The sequence below is a fragment of the Vulpes lagopus genome, chromosome 10, assembly GCF_018345385.1.
Source record: "Vulpes lagopus strain Blue_001 chromosome 10, ASM1834538v1, whole genome shotgun sequence".
Classification (NCBI taxonomy): Eukaryota; Metazoa; Chordata; class Mammalia; order Carnivora; family Canidae; genus Vulpes; species Vulpes lagopus.
In genome coordinates, this window is record NC_054833.1 from 57,705,909 (window position 1) to 57,723,149 (window position 17,241).

Consider the following 17,241-nt stretch of genomic DNA (forward strand, 5'->3'; position numbering starts at 1 on the left):
GGCCGCCTAGCTGGGCGACGCCGAAGGGGCCGGGCGGGAAAGCCAGCTGTGGCCGGCGGGGATTGGCCAAGGGCGGGGGACTGACACGCCTCTCCCTGATGTTGTGGGCTGGTGGGTGGGGCGGCCGGGCGGGGCCCCGCGGAGGCGCAACTCATGATTGGTCGGCGCGCTTTGCCGAGGGCTCCGGCGATTGGCGGCTGGCCGTCTCCGCGGCGCTGATTGGGCGACAGCCCGCTCTGGTCCCGCCCCGCCGCCGGGGCTGACTGACGGAAGGGGAAGTGGGGGGGGGCCGGCGGCGGTGGGGAAGATGGCGTACCAGAGCCTCCGGCTGGAGTACCTGCAGATCCCGCCGGTCAGCCGCGCCTACACCACCGCCTGCGTCCTCACCACCGCCGCTGTGGTGAGCAGCTGCAGCGCCAGCTTCTGTCTGTCCGCGCTACAGACCTCGGGAGGCGGGGGTTGGAGCCTCGGAGGAGCTCCCGAGGGGTTGGTCCCAGGAGTGGGTGGAGGCGTCCGGGGCTGGCTCTGGAGGGGTTCCGGGTGGCCTGTCCAGCGAGCCGGCGAGGGAGTGTTGCCCCAGGACAGGGTGCAGGGTCAGGGCTGCAGGCGGGTGTCCGAGAGAGAAGGATGGACCTGGAGCAGGTCGGAGCTGCGGGCGAGGGGCAAGTGGTCCTGGGGGGCGGGGGGGGGGGTGCTTAGGAAGGCTGGAAGCTGCCGGGAGGGTAGAGCCTGGGGAGACGCTGTGGGGGAGCCCCCGGTGAGCTGTGTGGCTTGGCCCAGCTGCTCCTGGCGGCGCCTAGGTGATGGGCAGCTGCCCCCGGGTCCAGGGCAGCCCCACCAGCCCGCCCTGCCCTCAGGTCAACCCCACCTATCGCCACAGGAGACAGTTTGATTTCTTTGTTAGGTAGCGGGGTGCAGGGAGTGGTCGCGTTTGTACGGGACTCTGTACCGATCCCCTCCTCCCGCCTAAGAGGAAAGCCTCAGAGGCTTGGCAGGAGTGAGACGGGGACGTGGTGGGACTTGTTTCTTGCTGGACTCGCTTTAAGCAGCTTTTTTTTTTTTTTTCCAGCAGTTGGAATTGATCACCCCTTTCCAATTGTACTTCAATCCTGAATTAATCTTTAAACACTTCCAAGTAAGTGGTCCTCACAGCCAGGGTTCATGTGCCAGTGGTTAAACTTGGTTGGTTTGAGGGGTTTTTTTTATACTTGTTGATAGCAGATCCTCCGCCTTCTTGTTAAAACAAGAATCCAGTGGGAATATTTGATTGTGAGTCTTGATGTGGGGCTGGGAGGGTGGTAATAAAGCCGTGGTTCTCCATCCTGATTGGGTTTCAGAGTCACCTAGGGACTGTTTAAGACATTCCCAGGTTCCTCATCATGTACCTAAATTGCAATCACCAAAGGTGATTTTTATTTGTAAAGTGCATGGTTTTGATTTGATGTGTCCAGTTCCTATATTTAGAAATTACTGCTTCAGGAATGCCAGGGAGGCTCAGGCACTTGAGCGTCTGCCTTCAGCTCAGGTCATGATCCCAGGGTTCTAGGATCAAGCCCCACATCAGGCTCTACACTCAGTGGGGAGTCTGGTTCTCCCTCTCCCTCTGCTGCTCCCTCTGCTTGTGCTCTGTCTCTCAAATAAATAAAATCTTAAAAAAAAAAAAAAGAAACAGTAAATTACAGATTCAGAGTTAATATTGCAGTTTGAAAGGAGACTGACCAGCCCAGGGTCCCTGTGTTGCCCACTCACCACCTCGGTGTTATCTCCACGGCCCACTACAGAAACTCAGTGCTTTTATTTTTTTTTTTAAGATGTATTTATTGATTTTATGATAGATTGAGAGAGAGAGAGAGAGAGAGGCAGATACACAGGAGGGAGAAGCAGGCTCCATGCGGGTCTTGATCCCAGGACTCCAGATCACGCCCTGGGCCAAAGGCAGGCGCCAAACCACTGAGCCACCCAGGGATCCCCTGTTAGTGCCTTTTTTTTTTTTTTTTTTTTTTTTTTTTTTAATTTTTTTTTGTTAGTGCTTTTAAATTGATCCACCTTCCAGGGATCAGATGATAAAAACAAAAGACCCAAAAGTGACTTCAACAATATGCCGGTTTGTGAGAACCCAGTAGGAGACCATCCTCTCCTGTAGTTAGAACGCTAAAGGAGAGATGTCTTATGATCAGATGGCCTGTAGCTGGTGTGGGACAAGGACCCAAGAGTCCGTCCTTTTCCTCTACACTTCCCTCTGCCTCAAGTGTGTGTCATTCACTTCACACCCTCTGAGCTCCAACTTTTGTGTAGCTTCACAGAGTCCCCCTCCTTGTGTCCCTCAGGGTATCTGCAAACACTGCTTTAGAGCATCTCTCGCTGTGTGCTTGCACTCATTTATACACTTGTCTCCGTGCTAAGCTGGTAACTCTAATCCTGGCCTCAGTTAGTGCATAGAACTGAATTATTTCAATCTTGTTCCCAATTCTGAAGAATTGAGTGATGCACAGAGAAGTCCTGCAGACTCTCGTCACTGCCTTTGTCCTTCACTACTCACCTGGCCTTGGCTAGGCGCTGTGGCTCTTCCAGGCCTTGCTTCCTGTTAACTTACTTGGCTCCATTTTGCCTGAGGGGACACCAAGCATTCGCATTTGGAGCTGGGAGTTCCAGGTCTGGGTTCAGAGTCTCCCAGTACAAGTTCCCCAGGGCAAGCCATTTGCAAGCTCTCCAAGTGTCTTGGGTTCTTCCTGTGGGACATGAGGATGGAAGTACCAGCCTGGGTCTCACAGGGTTATTAAGGTCACACCTGAGCATAGACCATGGTGAAACATTGTAAAATGTGGAGCTCTGTCCCCTTGTGAGTAGTTGTTTTTTTCGTGGGTGTGGATGTGTTGGGTAGGGAAACCTATACCAGGGTTTCCAACGTGACAAAAGGAGTCCTTGTATCTGCCAGTTAGACTAATTATTAGAGCATTAGATCTTTACTTGCAGGGAGTCGGCTCTTTATTTAGACTAGAACTTGGTTTTTTTGTTTTTTGTTTTTTTAAAGACAACGACAGTTTCAAAGTGTCCCATTATCCTTATTAGAAATTTTAGGAGCTGAGTGCTATCTTTCAGACTTCCAACTAGAAGTAGCACAAAAATCCAGGGTCAGATCGAGTGTGCCCTGCTTTTTGGTTCAGATTATACGATCACTTATTCATGGCCTTACAACCATTGCGACCCTGTCTTCCTGTGGCAATGTATCCTGGTGTATTTTACCTAATCTGTCTTTCTCTTGATTTTTTGTCTTTTAACAGATATGGAGGCTAATCACCAATTTCTTATTTTTTGGTCCAGTTGGATTCAATTTTTTATTTAACATGATTTTTCTGTATCCTTTATTAAGTGGGGGTTAGCATCAAAACTCGAGGTTTACGTAGGGAATACAATATAAGGTAAAGCTATTGATGCTGCTGTGTTTGTTACTCTCTTAACTGTGATTTCTGGGTACAGGCTCTGTGGGACACAGAGGAGTTGGTCAGAAAGTAGTACTTTAAAGGCATTCTGTTGGTCCCTGCTTGTTCTTATGGGAGCTATCCAACCACAGAGTGATTACCCTTCTGCCCATAAATCACTTACAAATCAGATCAAGGGAGAGGAAAAGTGGGTTAGTTGAGGCCTATTTACAAAATAACATCAGCAGGTGCCTGAATACGGTGATAAGCCCCAGAGCTGGGGTACAGGCATGAGGAGGGGGTTCACAAGGAACGGAGAACACGAGATATCCTTAGATCTTGGTTGCCAGTTCTGCTGGCTGGAAAGATGGTGCCCGACAGGCCACATGCCGGTTGTTGAAAGAGGGAATGAGATATGCTCTGGTCAGGGGATGATTGGGGCCTCCAAACAGGACATTTGTCCTCCACCTGACTCTCTGGAGTGATAGAGGAGTTACGGCTCAGCTTGTCTGCAGGAGACAGGGTGGGGGGGGGGTGCTTTGTTGGGGTTGCAGGATCCCTGCCCTAGGATGGAGTCCCATGGGTCCCATGTGATACGTCATCCTGGTAAGTTTCTCAGAGTGAAGTATTTTCATCATACTGCATCCTTGTTGGCCAAGGTACAGAAGTGCCAAATCTGCCTGGCCTGCGAAAGTTGATTGTCGTCACACGAGGCTTCTTGCCGGGCGTGTCTTCCAAGTCAGGTTGTGAAAAAGCATGGGTGGTACAGGTCACGTGGGGCTGAACGTGGGAAAGACGACCCATGTTTGGAAAGGTTTCCTGAGTAGCTGCAAGCTTGTGTGTGCAGCATCAGGCTCCTTCCCCAGCCAGGAGTGCTTTGTGCCATGGGCGGAGCCAGTCGGAGCTAGTCTTTGCCTTGCCCAAGGTGCCTGGTGGAAGGGAAGTAACCACACTCCCCGTGAACATGCCGAGGACGTGAAGGCTTGGCCTGGTCCAGCTGACACAGAGTCCAGGTGCAGCTCAGCAATATGTTAACTTTACTGTCTTCCTGATTGTGTGCTTAATGTTTTCTTAACTCGGCACTCAAGATACCGCTACTGTCGAATGCTAGAAGAAGGCTCTTTCCGAGGTCGGACAGCAGACTTTGTATTTATGTTCCTTTTTGGTGGATTCTTAATGACTGTATCCTTCAACAAGTAGAGTGAATACAGGAAAACTTGCCAAATGCCCTGTGTCCTCCTACAGCTCTCCACCTGCCTTCCACGGCCCACTAGATAAGCTGAGCAGATACAGGTGGATTCCACACCATAGCTGCAGGCACTATGGCTCTTTTACTTTCTGGGATGGCGTTCTGAGCCTCAAGCTGGGCCTCGCTGGGCCAGGAGCCTTTGTACCGAGAGCAGGTCAGAAGCATTGTTAGCCCACGGGGGTCACAGTTTTACTACTTTAGGTTTATGACTGTCGATGTGCATACATTCTTTTTTTAATTTATTTTTATTTTTTTTAAGATTATTTATTTATTTATAGAGACACAGAGAGAGAGAGGCAGAGACACAGGCAGAGGGAGAAGCAAGCTCCATGCAGAGAGCCTGACATGGGACTCGATCCTGGGTCTCCAGGATCACGCCCTGGGCTGCAGGTGGCGCTAAACCACTGTGCCACAGGGGCTGCCCACGTTCTTTTTTTTAGAGAGAGAGTTTGTCATGGGGGGAGGAGAGAGAATCTCAAGCAGACTGCACGCCCAACACAGAGCCCAACGTGGGGCTCCATCCCACAACCCTGAGATCATGGCCTGAGTCAAAACTGAGTCAGACGCTTAACACACAGCACCACCCAGGCGTGCCCCTCCCAATGTGTGCTTTCGAACTAAGTTGGCAAGACATTCATTCAGTAACTATCAAAACTGATAAATTATTATTTTTAACTATTGTCATGGGTGTAACAGCCTTGAACACAGTCCGTTCTGGGACGGTTTCTCCAGCTATCATCACTCACCTCTTAAAGGTGCTAATGGTGAGTGAAACTTAACATAATTATTGACTGAGGAATTCCAATATTTCCCAAATAGTCAAGAACTTCGTGGAAATGGTATTAACTGGAAGCAGCTATGGTCCAGATGTGCTGGCCCACACAGATTTTTGCCTGGTTGCTCTGGGTAATTATTTTCAGGCTTTCCCCCCCCCCCCCCAGATTAACTAGCTCGGGACTGCCCTACCTCAGACCTATGTTAGAGCCCAGCCCCCCCCCATCTTGCTCCGCCTTCCCTCTCACACTACTGACGTTGATACTTTCCTTAATGCCATCTGCTAGCTTTTTGGTTTGTTTGTGAGCTTAGTTTTCCTGGGACAGGCCTTTACAATAATGCTCGTCTACGTATGGAGCCGAAGGAACCCGTATGTCCGCATGAACTTTTTTGGCCTTCTCAATTTCCAGGCGCCCTTTCTGCCCTGGGTGCTCATGGGCTTTTCCTTGTTGCTGGGGAACTCCATCATCGTGGATCTCTTGGGTAAGAACCTCATCGTGACTTTTTCTATTTGTTTTTACGTGTGAACAAGTCACCACCGTTTTTTCATGTCTGGCGCTCACATACAGCTGTTCTGGGATTGTTTGATGGTTGCATGCTCAAAGATTACAATACCAGTTTTTAAATTGTTTTTTAATAACCATAGTGACATTTCTTCCTAAATACACAGAATTTATGTTGGTAGATCCACTAGTAATCAAAATTTTCATCCTGCCCCTCATTCTTTATTTTTGGGCAACTCTAGGCATCGCAGTTGGACACATATATTTTTTCTTGGAAGATGTATTTCCCAATCAGCCTGGTGGAATAAGAATCCTGAAAACACCATCTATTTTGTGAGTATTGGATGCCAGGCTGCATTTTCCTTGCAGATAGCATGGGACAGGGTCTGTGTCTGCGTCTCCGTGGGGCTGCCGTAGCTCCTGGCACATGTGGTTCAACTCTGTCAGTATTTGCAGATTGAACCTTGGGCTGCAGTTGAGGAGCATTTGGGTTGGGTCAGAGCAGTTGGTGCCAGGGTTGTGCAGGAGTGAGCTTGGGATGTCCTGGGGATGACGTGGCATGCTGCCCGATGACCACCAGCACCTCCTGCCCCAGGGAGGAGTCTGCTGGTTTCCACGTGAGCCACTGCCCAAGCCTACAGCACAACTGACACCAAGGAAGTTTCCAGTGGTGGGATTTCTGGCCTTCCAGGGAGTAGGAGAAGCAGGGCTCAGCAGTGAGGTGGACTAGAACCAGGTGTAGGGTACCCACTGACCAGCTGTGCGACTTTGAGAAAGTCTCTCTTCATCTCGCACTGCGCATTCCTGAGAGTGGAGCTTTGACTTCTTTCTACCCCAGGACACTGTCCTTGAGACAGGGTCCATGGGAGGAGTCAAGCATGAGTTTTTATTATACAGGGTTGGGTGTGGAAGAGTCCAGCAAAACAAAGACCACTGAGCAGGAACACTGCCTCTCATTGTTGACCTTTTGATGCATATTCTTTCGTCTTACTGTATGTGTGCTTTTAAAAAATGTTCTTTTGTAACCATCTTTTCAATATGTCATAATCATTTTTCCATCCTAGAAGTAGGATTGCTGTTCTTGTTATTGACGAATCTCCATCGGAATGGATGCTCAGGTTTATGGTTCGACTGGCCACGTAGAGTGGCTGTTTCCCCGAAGCCTTGTCAGACATGGGAGGGATTATTTACTTTTTCCTGGGTTGACAGCCGTGAGGTGCTGTCTGGTTTTTATGATTTTTTTAAAATAGTTTCAGACTTACAGAAAATTACAAACCATTCAAAGGACTTTTTCCTCATAAGTGTTTGTAAGTAAGTTGTCGATCTAATTTCACCACCCCCCGCCCCCATTGTGTATTTTCCCTGAAGGACATTCCCCTACGTAGTCAAAATCAGGAAAAACATGACTCCTCAGACTGAAGCCTCTCCTGGCACTTGTCCCAGTCGGCGTCTCATGGGACAAGAGTCCAGCTCAGACCCAGGTGTCGCATTTCTTTGTCACGCCTCTTTGGGCCCTGCCAGTTTGGAGCAGCTCCTAAGTCTTTCCTGGACTCTGACAGTGACGTGTTTGACGGTTGTCATCCCCTCCCATAGAAGGGCCCGAAGATCTGGGTTTGTCTAGTGCTCCCTCACATTTAGATTCTGGTCTCACGTGTTCGACAGGAGCATCAGAGAGGTGACCTGTGTCCTCCCTGCAGTGCTGACGGGTCTGTGGGTCTGCGTGTGCTGGATCCGTCAGACTGGCTGTCATGGCTCTGATGACTGGATTAAGGTCCATCATAAAGCTCCTTTTGTTCCTTTTGTGATTGCTCTGTGGGATGGCATCTTGAGATGGTCAGTAGCCTTTCTTGATCACATTCCCGTCCTTTATGTCTACATGAGCGGCAGTCCCTTGTCATTGTTGCTTTGATGCTCCTGCCCCAGGTTTGGCCAATGAGAACCCCTTCAAACTGGCTACTAATTACTTTTCAACGTGTCCCCATCATTCTTGTCTCTTCTTTAAGTAATTGATTATTTTCTGGCCAGACAGGATCTCCCAGGCTCCTCCTCTCCCTGACGCTGTTTCTGCAAGGAACTCTGGTTCCTTCCTAGTGGGGAGTGGTGCCTGGAAGTCAAGATGCGGGCACTGGGTGTGCTCATTGCTTGCGGAGTTACTGGGACCGTGAACAGAGCGAGGGAAGTCTGTGTGCCTGTGGGTGTGTTTACATCTGCATTTGCATATCTGTGTTTTTTAAAAGCGTGAGGTTCCTGACATCCCCAGCTCTAGGATGAGTCCATATGAATCTAGGTGTTTTTTCTTTCTGTATTTTTTTCTCCAGTGTTTTATTATGAAAATGTCCAAACTCACAGAAAGTGGAAAAAATTATACAGTGATATCATTTACCCACCACAGATTCTGTGGTTATATTTTACTATTCTTGCCTTTTATACATCTCTCCATGCCTCTGTCCATCTTTCCATTCCAGTATCCTTAATTCTTTAAGTACTTGAGTGTGTATGTCACTGACTAGACTTTTTTATTTCCATACAAGAGAGTAGACCTCTCAAGTGTGTCAACTAACGGGTTTTCATAAATGCACAAGCCTGTGTGACCCAAACTCCTATCAGGATGGAGTGTTGCATTACCCAGAAGGTTCTCTCCATCAGTCTGTCAGTCCTTGCCCCATCCCCCAAGAAGCAATCACCAGGCTGATCTTGTAGCTCTGCTAGCTTCACGCGTGGAGTCCTCCAGGATGTGTGGGTAAACCCCTAGGTGTAAGGCCTCTTCCATTCACCGTCAGGGGATCGAGATTCATCCATATTGCGGCTCACAGCAGGGATCTGTTCCCCTTTCTACAGAGTAGCGTTTCACCAGGTGAATACTCCACCTCCTTTTCTACAGTTCCTTAATTCTCACTGGCAGGGAGGAACCTGATCTCTGTTGTCATTACTATCTTCACCTATTTAGTGAACCCCGAACATAGCCCGTCTTATTACTGCGCCCCCATCACCCATGCGGATGCCTTCTGGTCCTGCTCTGCCTCACACCCACCAGGGTTGGCTGCCCTCTGATGGGGAATGCCTGCTTGAGCCTACTCAGGCTTTGACACACGGCACCAGGCCCCTCCACATGTGTACGCCCTACACTGGGATGCCCCCCCGCCAGCCCCGTCCTGCCCTGGGGCCACCATGGCTCACTTCCTTGCACACGCACCCACTTTATTTTGCCCTGTTTGAGTTTGGAAAGTAGAAGCAATCTGGGTTTTGAACATGCTTTCTTTTAATTATTACTAAAGCGAACGTTTTCATGTTTTATTGGCCTTTTGGATTTCCTTTTTGAATTGCCTTTTCAGCCCTGTATTTTTCTACTGGGGTGTGTTTGCTTTCATTGTTAGTTTTGTGAGAATTAAGGGAGCTCATGTTGAAGTATAGGTGCTTTTTCAGACCCCATATAAAGTAGAAGTTTTCAGCTAATTATGTCAGCTTCGGGCAAGTGTAATTAGAAATACGAATGCCCAGAGTGGATGCTGTTTTAATGGTCAATTCTTTTTTTTTTTTAAGATTTTATTTATTTATTCATGAGAGACACAGAGAGGCAGAGACACAGGCAGAGGAAGAAGCAGGCTCCCAGCAGGGAGCCTGATGCGGGACTCGATCCCAGGACCCTAGGGTTACGACCTGAGCTGAAGGCAGATGCTCAACTGCTAAGTCACCCAGGTGTCTCTAATAATCAGTTCTCTAAGGAGAACTTGAATGGCCCTATAAGGGGAGTTTTTTTTTTTTTTTTTTTTTTTTTTTTTTTAATTCATTAGAGACACACAGAGAGAGGCAGAGACACAGGGAGAGGGAGAAGCAGGCTCCATGCAGGGAGCCTGACGTGGGAATCGATCCCAGGTCCTATAAGGGGATTTTAAAAGTCTTTTGGACACTATCTTTTTCTATGATCTGTGTAATTTTTCTTGGAATGACTTGTGAACTTTTTAAAATTTCAGTTGTGATAAAATATACATAACGTGCCTAGCCCGGGTGGCTCAGTGGTTTAGCACTGCCTTCAGCCCAGGGCCTGATCCTGGAGACCCAGGATCGAGTCCCACATCAGGCTCCCTACATGGAGCCTGCTTCTCCCTCTGCCTGTGTCTCAGCCTGTCTTTCTCTCTCTGTGTCTCCACGAATAAATAAATAAAATCTTTAAAAAAAGAAATACATAACATAAATGAGCAGTTCCATGGCAGTAAGTACTCTCACTGTGTGCTTGTGCCACCGCCATCCATCTTTATAATGCTTGATGCAGCAGAAGTGAAACTGTGCTGAGTAACACCCCATCCCCAGCCCTTGGCAGGGGCAGCGCTTCTCTCTGTCTCTGTCTCTGTCTCTGTCTCGGTTCCTCATACACGAGGAATCACATTCTATTTGTCATCCTGGGTCTGGCTTGTTTCACTCAACACAGCATCCTCAGAGCTCATCCACGTCCAAGCAAGTGTCAGAACTTCCTTCCTTTGTGAGGCTGACTACTATCCTATTGTGTGGATGGACCATCTCGGTGATCCGTCTGTCAGTGGGTACTGGGTGGTACCTTGGTTGTGGGGAGACATTTGTGATATTTAGTGTGAATCAGGTTACGGAACAAATGTGTTATCTAACTTTCATAAAATTACATATATAAAAGTTCTGGAAGAATGATGACAGCATCAACAGGGATTATTCCTGAAGATTTAGGATGTTTGCATGTATTTTCTGTTTTCTCTGCAACTAATATGTGTTGCTTTCATAATAAAAAGAAAAAAAAACAAGAGATAAGAGTTAATATAAACATGAAATTATTTTTTTTTATTTTATTTTTATTTTTTTTTTTTAATTTTTATTTATTTATGATAGTCACAGAGAGAGAGAGAGAGGCAGAGACACAGGCGGAGGGAGAAGCAGGCTCCATGCACCGGGAGCCTGATGTGGGATTCGATCCCGGGTCTCCAGGATCGCGCCCTGGGCCAAAGGCAGGCGCCAAACCGCTGCGCCACCCAGGGATCCCGAAATTATTTTTTTTTAACATGAAATTATTATGACTTATCTGCACAGCGTGATGACTGTTTCCTTGGTGGGCAGCTATAGTGTCTGTCATCAGAGGCCCAAGGGAAGTCTCTGGCCTTGCAGGACAGGACCCAGGGTGATTCTGGGCCTAAGTGATCTCTGTTCCCTGTCTTTTAGGAAGGCTATTTTTGATACACCAGACGAGGATCCAAATTACAATCCACTACCTGAAGAGCGGCCAGGAGGCTTTGCCTGGGGTGAGGGCCAGCGCCTCGGTGGTTAAAGCAACAGTGCCAATGATGAGACCCAGCTGGGAAGAACTCAGTGACATGCCCTTTGGGATTCTTTTATCCTTTGTGTTGCAAAAGTGCGGACACTTTTGACGACTTGGCAGGTTTTAACTCCAGAAGCACTTTATGGAATGGTACACTAATGGATCCAGAAGACACTTGGAGCAGCCAGCCAGTGGCTCCTCACTACCCTGGCAGTGAAGGTATAATCTCTCCGAGCCAAACCACTGGAGAAACAAGTACCCTGCTGCCTCTGGCGAACAAGTACAGGAGTGCTTGAGTTCTGGGGTGTAAGGCAGAGCTTTCTCTTCCTCTTCTTCTTTGATAGACAAGGCCATGGTGTAAATGGAAGTTTCAGAGAGGACAAAATAAAACTGAATTCCATCTCTCTCTTCTCAATGAATCAAAGCTTTTGTGTGTGATCTTTTAAATGACGACAGTGTGTTCTAGTTAGCTGCCGTGTAGGCCTGGGCCAGCCTGCTCTTCCCGGGGCCGCCTCAGCTTTCGACGGGATCGTGTTTCAAGACTGGAAGTATGTGGCTGCTGAGCCGTGGCTGTGCACACGTCTTACCCATGCAGCAAGCCAGCTCCAGTAGGAGGAAGATCAGTTGGTGCTGTCCAGATACTTTGTTCTCCGTCTGGGTTTGGCAAAACGTCCAGTTGTTGGATGACTGGGAAATGGGGGTATAGGGTGGTGCTTGCGGCAGCAGGAGTTGCAGCTAACGGAGGGCTGGCTCCGGGCTCATGTGGCATCTTCCCGATTCTGCCTGTATTCCTCCATTAAGAAATATCCAGGAAAAAACATGCCATGGCCAGCCACCCTTTGGGAAAATAACAGATACATCTCTTTTAGACCTGGGATGTTGACTCTGGAGCCACATGAACAGGTACGAGTTAGGAATACCCGGGTCTTAGGCTGGTTAACTTTGGTCATTTTGCTGAATGAAAAGCCAAGCAGCTTTTCAGAGCCAAGCACCTGGCTTACCTTCACAACCAGGTAAAAATTAGGGTCCAGAGGAGTAGACACTTAATGCCTGTGATTCGATAAAGACCCATCCAGAGGGGGATCCCTGGGTGGCGCAGTGATTTAGCGCCTGCCGTTGGCCCAGGGCGCGATCCTGGAGACCCGGAATCGAATCCCACGTCGGGCTCCCGGTGCATGGAGCCTGCTTCTCCCTCTGCCTATGTCTCTGCCTCTCTCTCTCTCTCTCTGTGTGACTATCATAAATTAATTAATTAATTAATTAATTAAAAAGACCCATCCAGAATTATTAATTTCTCTGGGCCTCTGCAGGTTTGCACTCACACTAAGTAGTTCAGAGAACCCACGGGATGAAGATGTCCACCCATAGGGAAGAGATGGTTGCAGATGGTTCTAGCAAATAGGACATAGACATGGACCATTTCCCCAGGAGTGGCATGGCAGCCTGGGTAAGTGGTAGCTAGCACTCTTCCATAATGAGCTTTCCCTCAGCAAGATGAACTTGAGGTTTAGGGTAAACGTAATTGACACCCTAAGTGGGGATTTTTCAGGTGGTGTAGTGAGGGGGAAAGTATTTTAATGTCTTCTCATGGCACATGCATTAGTGATGAAAGGTAGTACGGATAGTGGACATGCTGCTAGTCGGTAACCGAACATGGCTGTTACAGTTTTACAGAATGTGGTTTAATGGGATGGCTTTTTTTCTAAGCAATGAAAAAAAAAAAAAAAAACCTTTAAAATGCCAATCTGAGGATGTACAATCCTTACAGGATTCTTTTTTTTTTTTTTAATTTTTTTAAAATTTATTTATGATAGTCACAGAGAGAGAGAGAGAGGCAGAGACACAGGCAGAGGGAGAAGCAGGCTCCATGCACCGGGAGCCCGACGTGGGATTCGATCCCGGGTCTCCAGGATCGCGCCCTGAGCCAAAGGCAGGCGCCAAACTGTTGCGCCACCCAGGGATACCCTCCTTACAGGATTCTTATATTTTGTCACGTCCTGGCTCTGTTCGAGAAAGCTTGAGTTGAATTAAAAGTGTCTTGAAAATTACTTAGGGTCTAGAAATAGGTTTCTCTGGGGTTTTTTTGTTTGTTTGTTTTTTTAATATTTATTCATGAGAGACACAGAGAGAGAGGCAGAGACACAGGTAGAGGGAGAAGCAGGCTCCATACAGGGAGCCCGACGTGGGACTCGATCCCGGGTCTCCAGGATCAGGCCCTGGTGCTTCAGGTGGCGCCATACCGCTGAGCCACCTGGGCTGCCCTCTCTGTTTTTGTTCTTTTTTTCTTATAAATTTATTTTTTATTGGTGTTCAATTTGCCAACATATAGAATAACACCCAGTGCTCATCCCGTCAAGTGCCCACCTCAGTGCCCGTCACCCAGTCACCCCAACCCCCGGCCCACCTCCCCTTCCACCACCCCTAGTTCGTTTCCCAGAGTTAGGAGTCTTTGATGTTCTGTCTCCCTTTCTGATATTTCCCACTCATTTTTCTCCTTTCCCCTTTATTCCCTTTCACTATTTTTTAAAGTAGGAACAGGGGCAGCCCCGGTGGCTCAGTCGTTCAGCTGATGCGCGCTCTGAGGATGTGGGTTCCGGTGCTGCACTGCATTGGGGTGGAGTTGTAGAAATGCAGTGTGCACTCCTGAGGGAAAGACGGATGTGCCCCTCACATCTCCCCAAGAGACAGATTTTCTGCACATTATCGTGTGTTTCTTCTGTTCACTTCTCCCTTCCACCTGCTTTTCTTCTGTCACTGCCCTGTGTCCCATTGCCTTTCATGTGCCGGGTGTGGTCTGTCCAAGAGCAGAGCGCCCACGCCCTTGGCAGCGATGCCCTCACTCTGTCTGGGGCCCCCCAAGTTGTTGGGTGAGGGGCTCCCTGGGGTTGTCATATCTCCCAGACAGACAGCTAACTTGCACAGGTAAGTGCCATCTGTATTCTCGGTGCTGTAGGACATACCCTAAGCTACTCGCATATTTTAGGAGTTTGCATTAACGCTGTGGAACTTGCCCCAAACTAGCCCCTTCTCTGCGCAGACATCTGCACTGACTTTGCAGCCCCCAGGGCACACTGTCTCCCTCTGAACCTTGCCCCCACATCTAGCAGGGATGGGAGTCTCTTCGAGGCCTGGCTCCTCAAGAAGTCTTGACTCCTAGGCCTACATCATGGTCTTTCTTTAGATCCCGGTAAAGCTTCCAGTCTGTACGATGTACTCTTACAGCAAATCATAAATCGTTCGTACCGCCCCTCGCTGGTCCACGTGTTAGTCTTGCCTCCCTCATGAAAATGTAAGCCCCAGAAGGGCAGGGTCCATGTCTTTCAGTCTTGTGTCCACCACCAAGCCTGGCACACTGCTTGGCACCTGGGTGCTGAATAAATATGTTGTTTATTGGGATCCCTGGGTGGCTCAGCGGTTTGGCGCCTGCCTTCGGCTCAGGGCGTGATCCTGGAGTCCCCGGATGGAGTCCTACATCGGGCTCCCTGCATGGAGCCTGCTCCTCCCTCTGCCTGGGTCTCTGCTTCTCTCTCTCTCTCTCTCTCTCTCTCTCTCTCTCTCATGAATGAATAAATAAAATCTTTTAAAAAAATGTTTATTGACCAGACTATTCCCTGGTATTTTCAATTATACAGGGATTAATGTATGTGCAGCCAACCCGTACCTAGTGGGTGAGGCCTGGCATTGTCTGGAAGTGGCATGGAACAAAAGTGAGCCTGATAAAGGGTAGCGGTGTGGTGGGCCAGCCAGACAGCCGGCCAGCAACACCAGCAGCTGGTGTGGGCATCATAAGAACAGACAGTCCCCGGAGCAGTTAAAAAAAAAACAAAAACGAAATGTGTCTGACAAGTCGCCTCTTGGAAGAAGAGCCCTGACATTCTTTGGATGGTTATGTTATGATCGGCTGTGTGTGGAAGCCACTTAACCACAAGGGACTTCCTTTGGAGGGACAGCAGACTTCAGACTCCTCCTGTGGGGGGCGGGTGATGTGCATGACACTGGCTGGCTTGGGCCTTCCCTGCAACTTCTCTTTCCACCTAGCTGTGAGGCTGTACCTACTGGGGAGGAGCCGGGGCCTTGGGCCAAAGACTGTGGATGAGTTCCCTACACATGTGGTTTATTTTGCCTGCACCATTTACAAAATTTGAGCCAATACTGAAGGTTGACAGATACCACATGAAAATCATTAGAGGCTTTTCTTGAAGAAAAAAAAAGGCAAGATCTGGCAATGCCAGGCCTGCAGGGCAGCTATTCCTAGAGGTGACTGGCCAGTGGCTGCTTCTAAAGATGGGGCACATGCTCCGTCAAGGCAGGCCTTCACTCATGTTCCCTGCCTGGAATCTTGCAATCACTAGGCGTATGGGTTACCTCCGTGACGTTCGTCTGGAAGGGACGCTAGGAGAAAGGACTGTTGTCCCTCTGTTACATACTCAAGGTCCAGAATTCGAGAGTTAACGTTTAGTTTTCGCTCTGATGTGAATGTTTACGCCTCCCCCAAACTCCTGTGTCGATCCTAAGGCTGATGTGATGGTATTAGGAAGTGGGGGCCTTCCGGAGCGGCCCTGGTGGTGGGATTAACGCCTTACCAAGCTGCTCCAGAGAAACCCCTAGTCTCTGCCTTCCTGTGAAGACACAGCAGCAGGCAGCAGCAAGGGAAGGGGGTCCTCACCCTGGGGCAGCTGTGCTGGTGTTGCCCAGCCCCGGGATTGTGAGCAGTGGACGTCCGATGTGTGCAAGCCACTTGGCCTGGGGTATCTTCTGTTACAGCAGCCTGAACACTGAAACAGTGACTTTGCTTTCAGTTTTGGGGTTAGCCTTTTTGGTGTGTGTGGGGGGGGTTGCCTTTCTAACGTAACATTTTGCGGTAGTTAGTGTAATTTTGCCAATTCTGAACATACATGCACACCTGTGCTATTAATCCAGCATGCAAGTTCCCAGCCCCTTTGACCACTACACTGTCAGCAGCTCCACTGTCAGCAGCTCCAGGAACATCATCTCTTCCCTGGAGGAAATGGGAAGAAGGATTTTTAACAGGCTTACAGACAGGATGAGTTTCCTGGAGATGTACTTAAGAGGATGCCTCCCGTCCTTCAAGGGCCTTGAAGCATCTGATGAATTCTCTGGAAATCACACTTCCTGCCACTGTTTCCACCCTGAGCCAGCAGCTGAGAGCTCTGGATGCAGAACGGAGAGGATCTGCTGGTTTCATCCTATCTTCCCTGCTGGAGTCTTGAATCTTTTCATTATGCGTGATGGGGCCCAGCAGCCCAGCTGCACTGAAGAGTTCGGTCTGGGAGAAGGGAAGGAAAGGAGGATCGAGAGGAGGAGGGAGCTGGGAGTGGGCGCTGGGGAGGAAGCTGGAGGAGGAGCTACAGGGGGAGCTGGAGGAGAAGCTGGGGAGGGAGCTGGAGCAGTAGCTGCAGGGGCAGCTGGGGAGGGAGCTGGGGAGAGTGCTGGGGGAGGGAGCTGAGGGGGAGCTGGAGGGGCTGTGGAGGGTCCGAAGGGAGGAGCTAGGGGAGGAGCTAGGGAGGGAGCTGGGGGAGGAGGGCGAACGACAGTCACCCCCACCCCCGCCCCTGCCGGTGGGACCCTCCCCCCTCACGGCAGGTGCTCACCACTACCCCCGGGCAGGGCCGCCCGCCCTCACGGCAGGTGCTCACCACTACCCTCGCCCCGCTGGCCTCCACGAGTGTCCGAGGCTGGTTCTCCAGGTTCCGTCAGCACCTACCCTAGAGAGGGTTAAGTGATGCACTGTGAGCGCGTCGTCCACCGATTCTACAAGAGTGCTGTCCTTGCAGAGCAGGAATTACTCTGGGCGAGAAGGGGACACGCGTGTTTACAGTGAGGACACCGTGTTATGAGGACAGAAAGCCCGTCAGGAAGGTCGTCATTAGCGCCGTGGGGGTCGTGCGGAACCCTCCACCCCGCCCCTCACCGTCGTCGCTCCGAGCCTCTTCTCGGTAGTACCTCGGGCCCCGCTCTTCCGGCCCCCACACGGGCATGCTGGGAGTCGTAGTCCTC

General features: G+C 49.7%; 1 protein-coding gene and 1 long non-coding RNA gene across 6 annotated transcripts; one reads left to right on the forward strand and one right to left on the reverse strand.

Moving 5' to 3' along the window:
- The first annotated feature begins 167 nt into the window (after positions 1-167).
- Positions 168-11,642, forward strand: DERL2 (derlin 2). Of its 3 annotated transcripts, none has more exons than XM_041771716.1 (7): positions 168-400; positions 1,070-1,135; positions 3,282-3,355; positions 4,508-4,601; positions 5,730-5,925; positions 6,188-6,278; positions 11,127-11,642. In XM_041771716.1, exons 1-7 carry the CDS (start codon positions 308-310, stop codon positions 11,230-11,232), a joined length of 720 nt encoding a protein of 239 aa, XP_041627650.1. In that variant the 5' UTR covers positions 168-307; the 3' UTR covers positions 11,233-11,642. The 3 variants fall into 3 exon arrangements, with proteins under 3 accessions (XP_041627650.1, XP_041627651.1, XP_041627652.1); XM_041771717.1 differs by having other exon boundaries at positions 1,073-1,135; XM_041771718.1 differs by lacking the exons at positions 3,282-3,355; positions 4,508-4,601; positions 5,730-5,925; positions 11,127-11,642 and having other exon boundaries at positions 6,188-6,253.
- LOC121500188 lies at positions 11,429-17,198 on the reverse strand. 3 transcript variants are annotated; one of them, XR_005990324.1, is made up of 4 exons: positions 17,156-17,198; positions 16,881-17,031; positions 16,261-16,510; positions 11,429-12,060 (listed from the first exon to the last, which is right to left on the reverse strand). It is a non-coding gene; the product is annotated as an uncharacterized LOC121500188 (long non-coding RNA). The 3 variants fall into 3 exon arrangements; XR_005990322.1 differs by lacking the exon at positions 17,156-17,198 and having other exon boundaries at positions 16,881-17,143; XR_005990323.1 differs by lacking the exon at positions 17,156-17,198 and having other exon boundaries at positions 16,836-17,143.
- Positions 17,199-17,241: the final 43 nt, after the last annotated feature.

Coding starts and splice junctions, on each gene's coding strand:
- DERL2 (XM_041771716.1), top strand. CDS start 308: ATGGCGTACCAGAGCCTCCGGCTGGAGTACCTGCAGATCCCGCCGGTC. Junction 5,926..6,187: donor CATCATCGTGGATCTCTTGG/GTAAGAACCTCA, acceptor GGGCAACTCTAG/GCATCGCAGTTGGACACATA. Junction 6,279..11,126: donor CTGAAAACACCATCTATTTT/GTGAGTATTGGA, acceptor CCTGTCTTTTAG/GAAGGCTATTTTTGATACAC.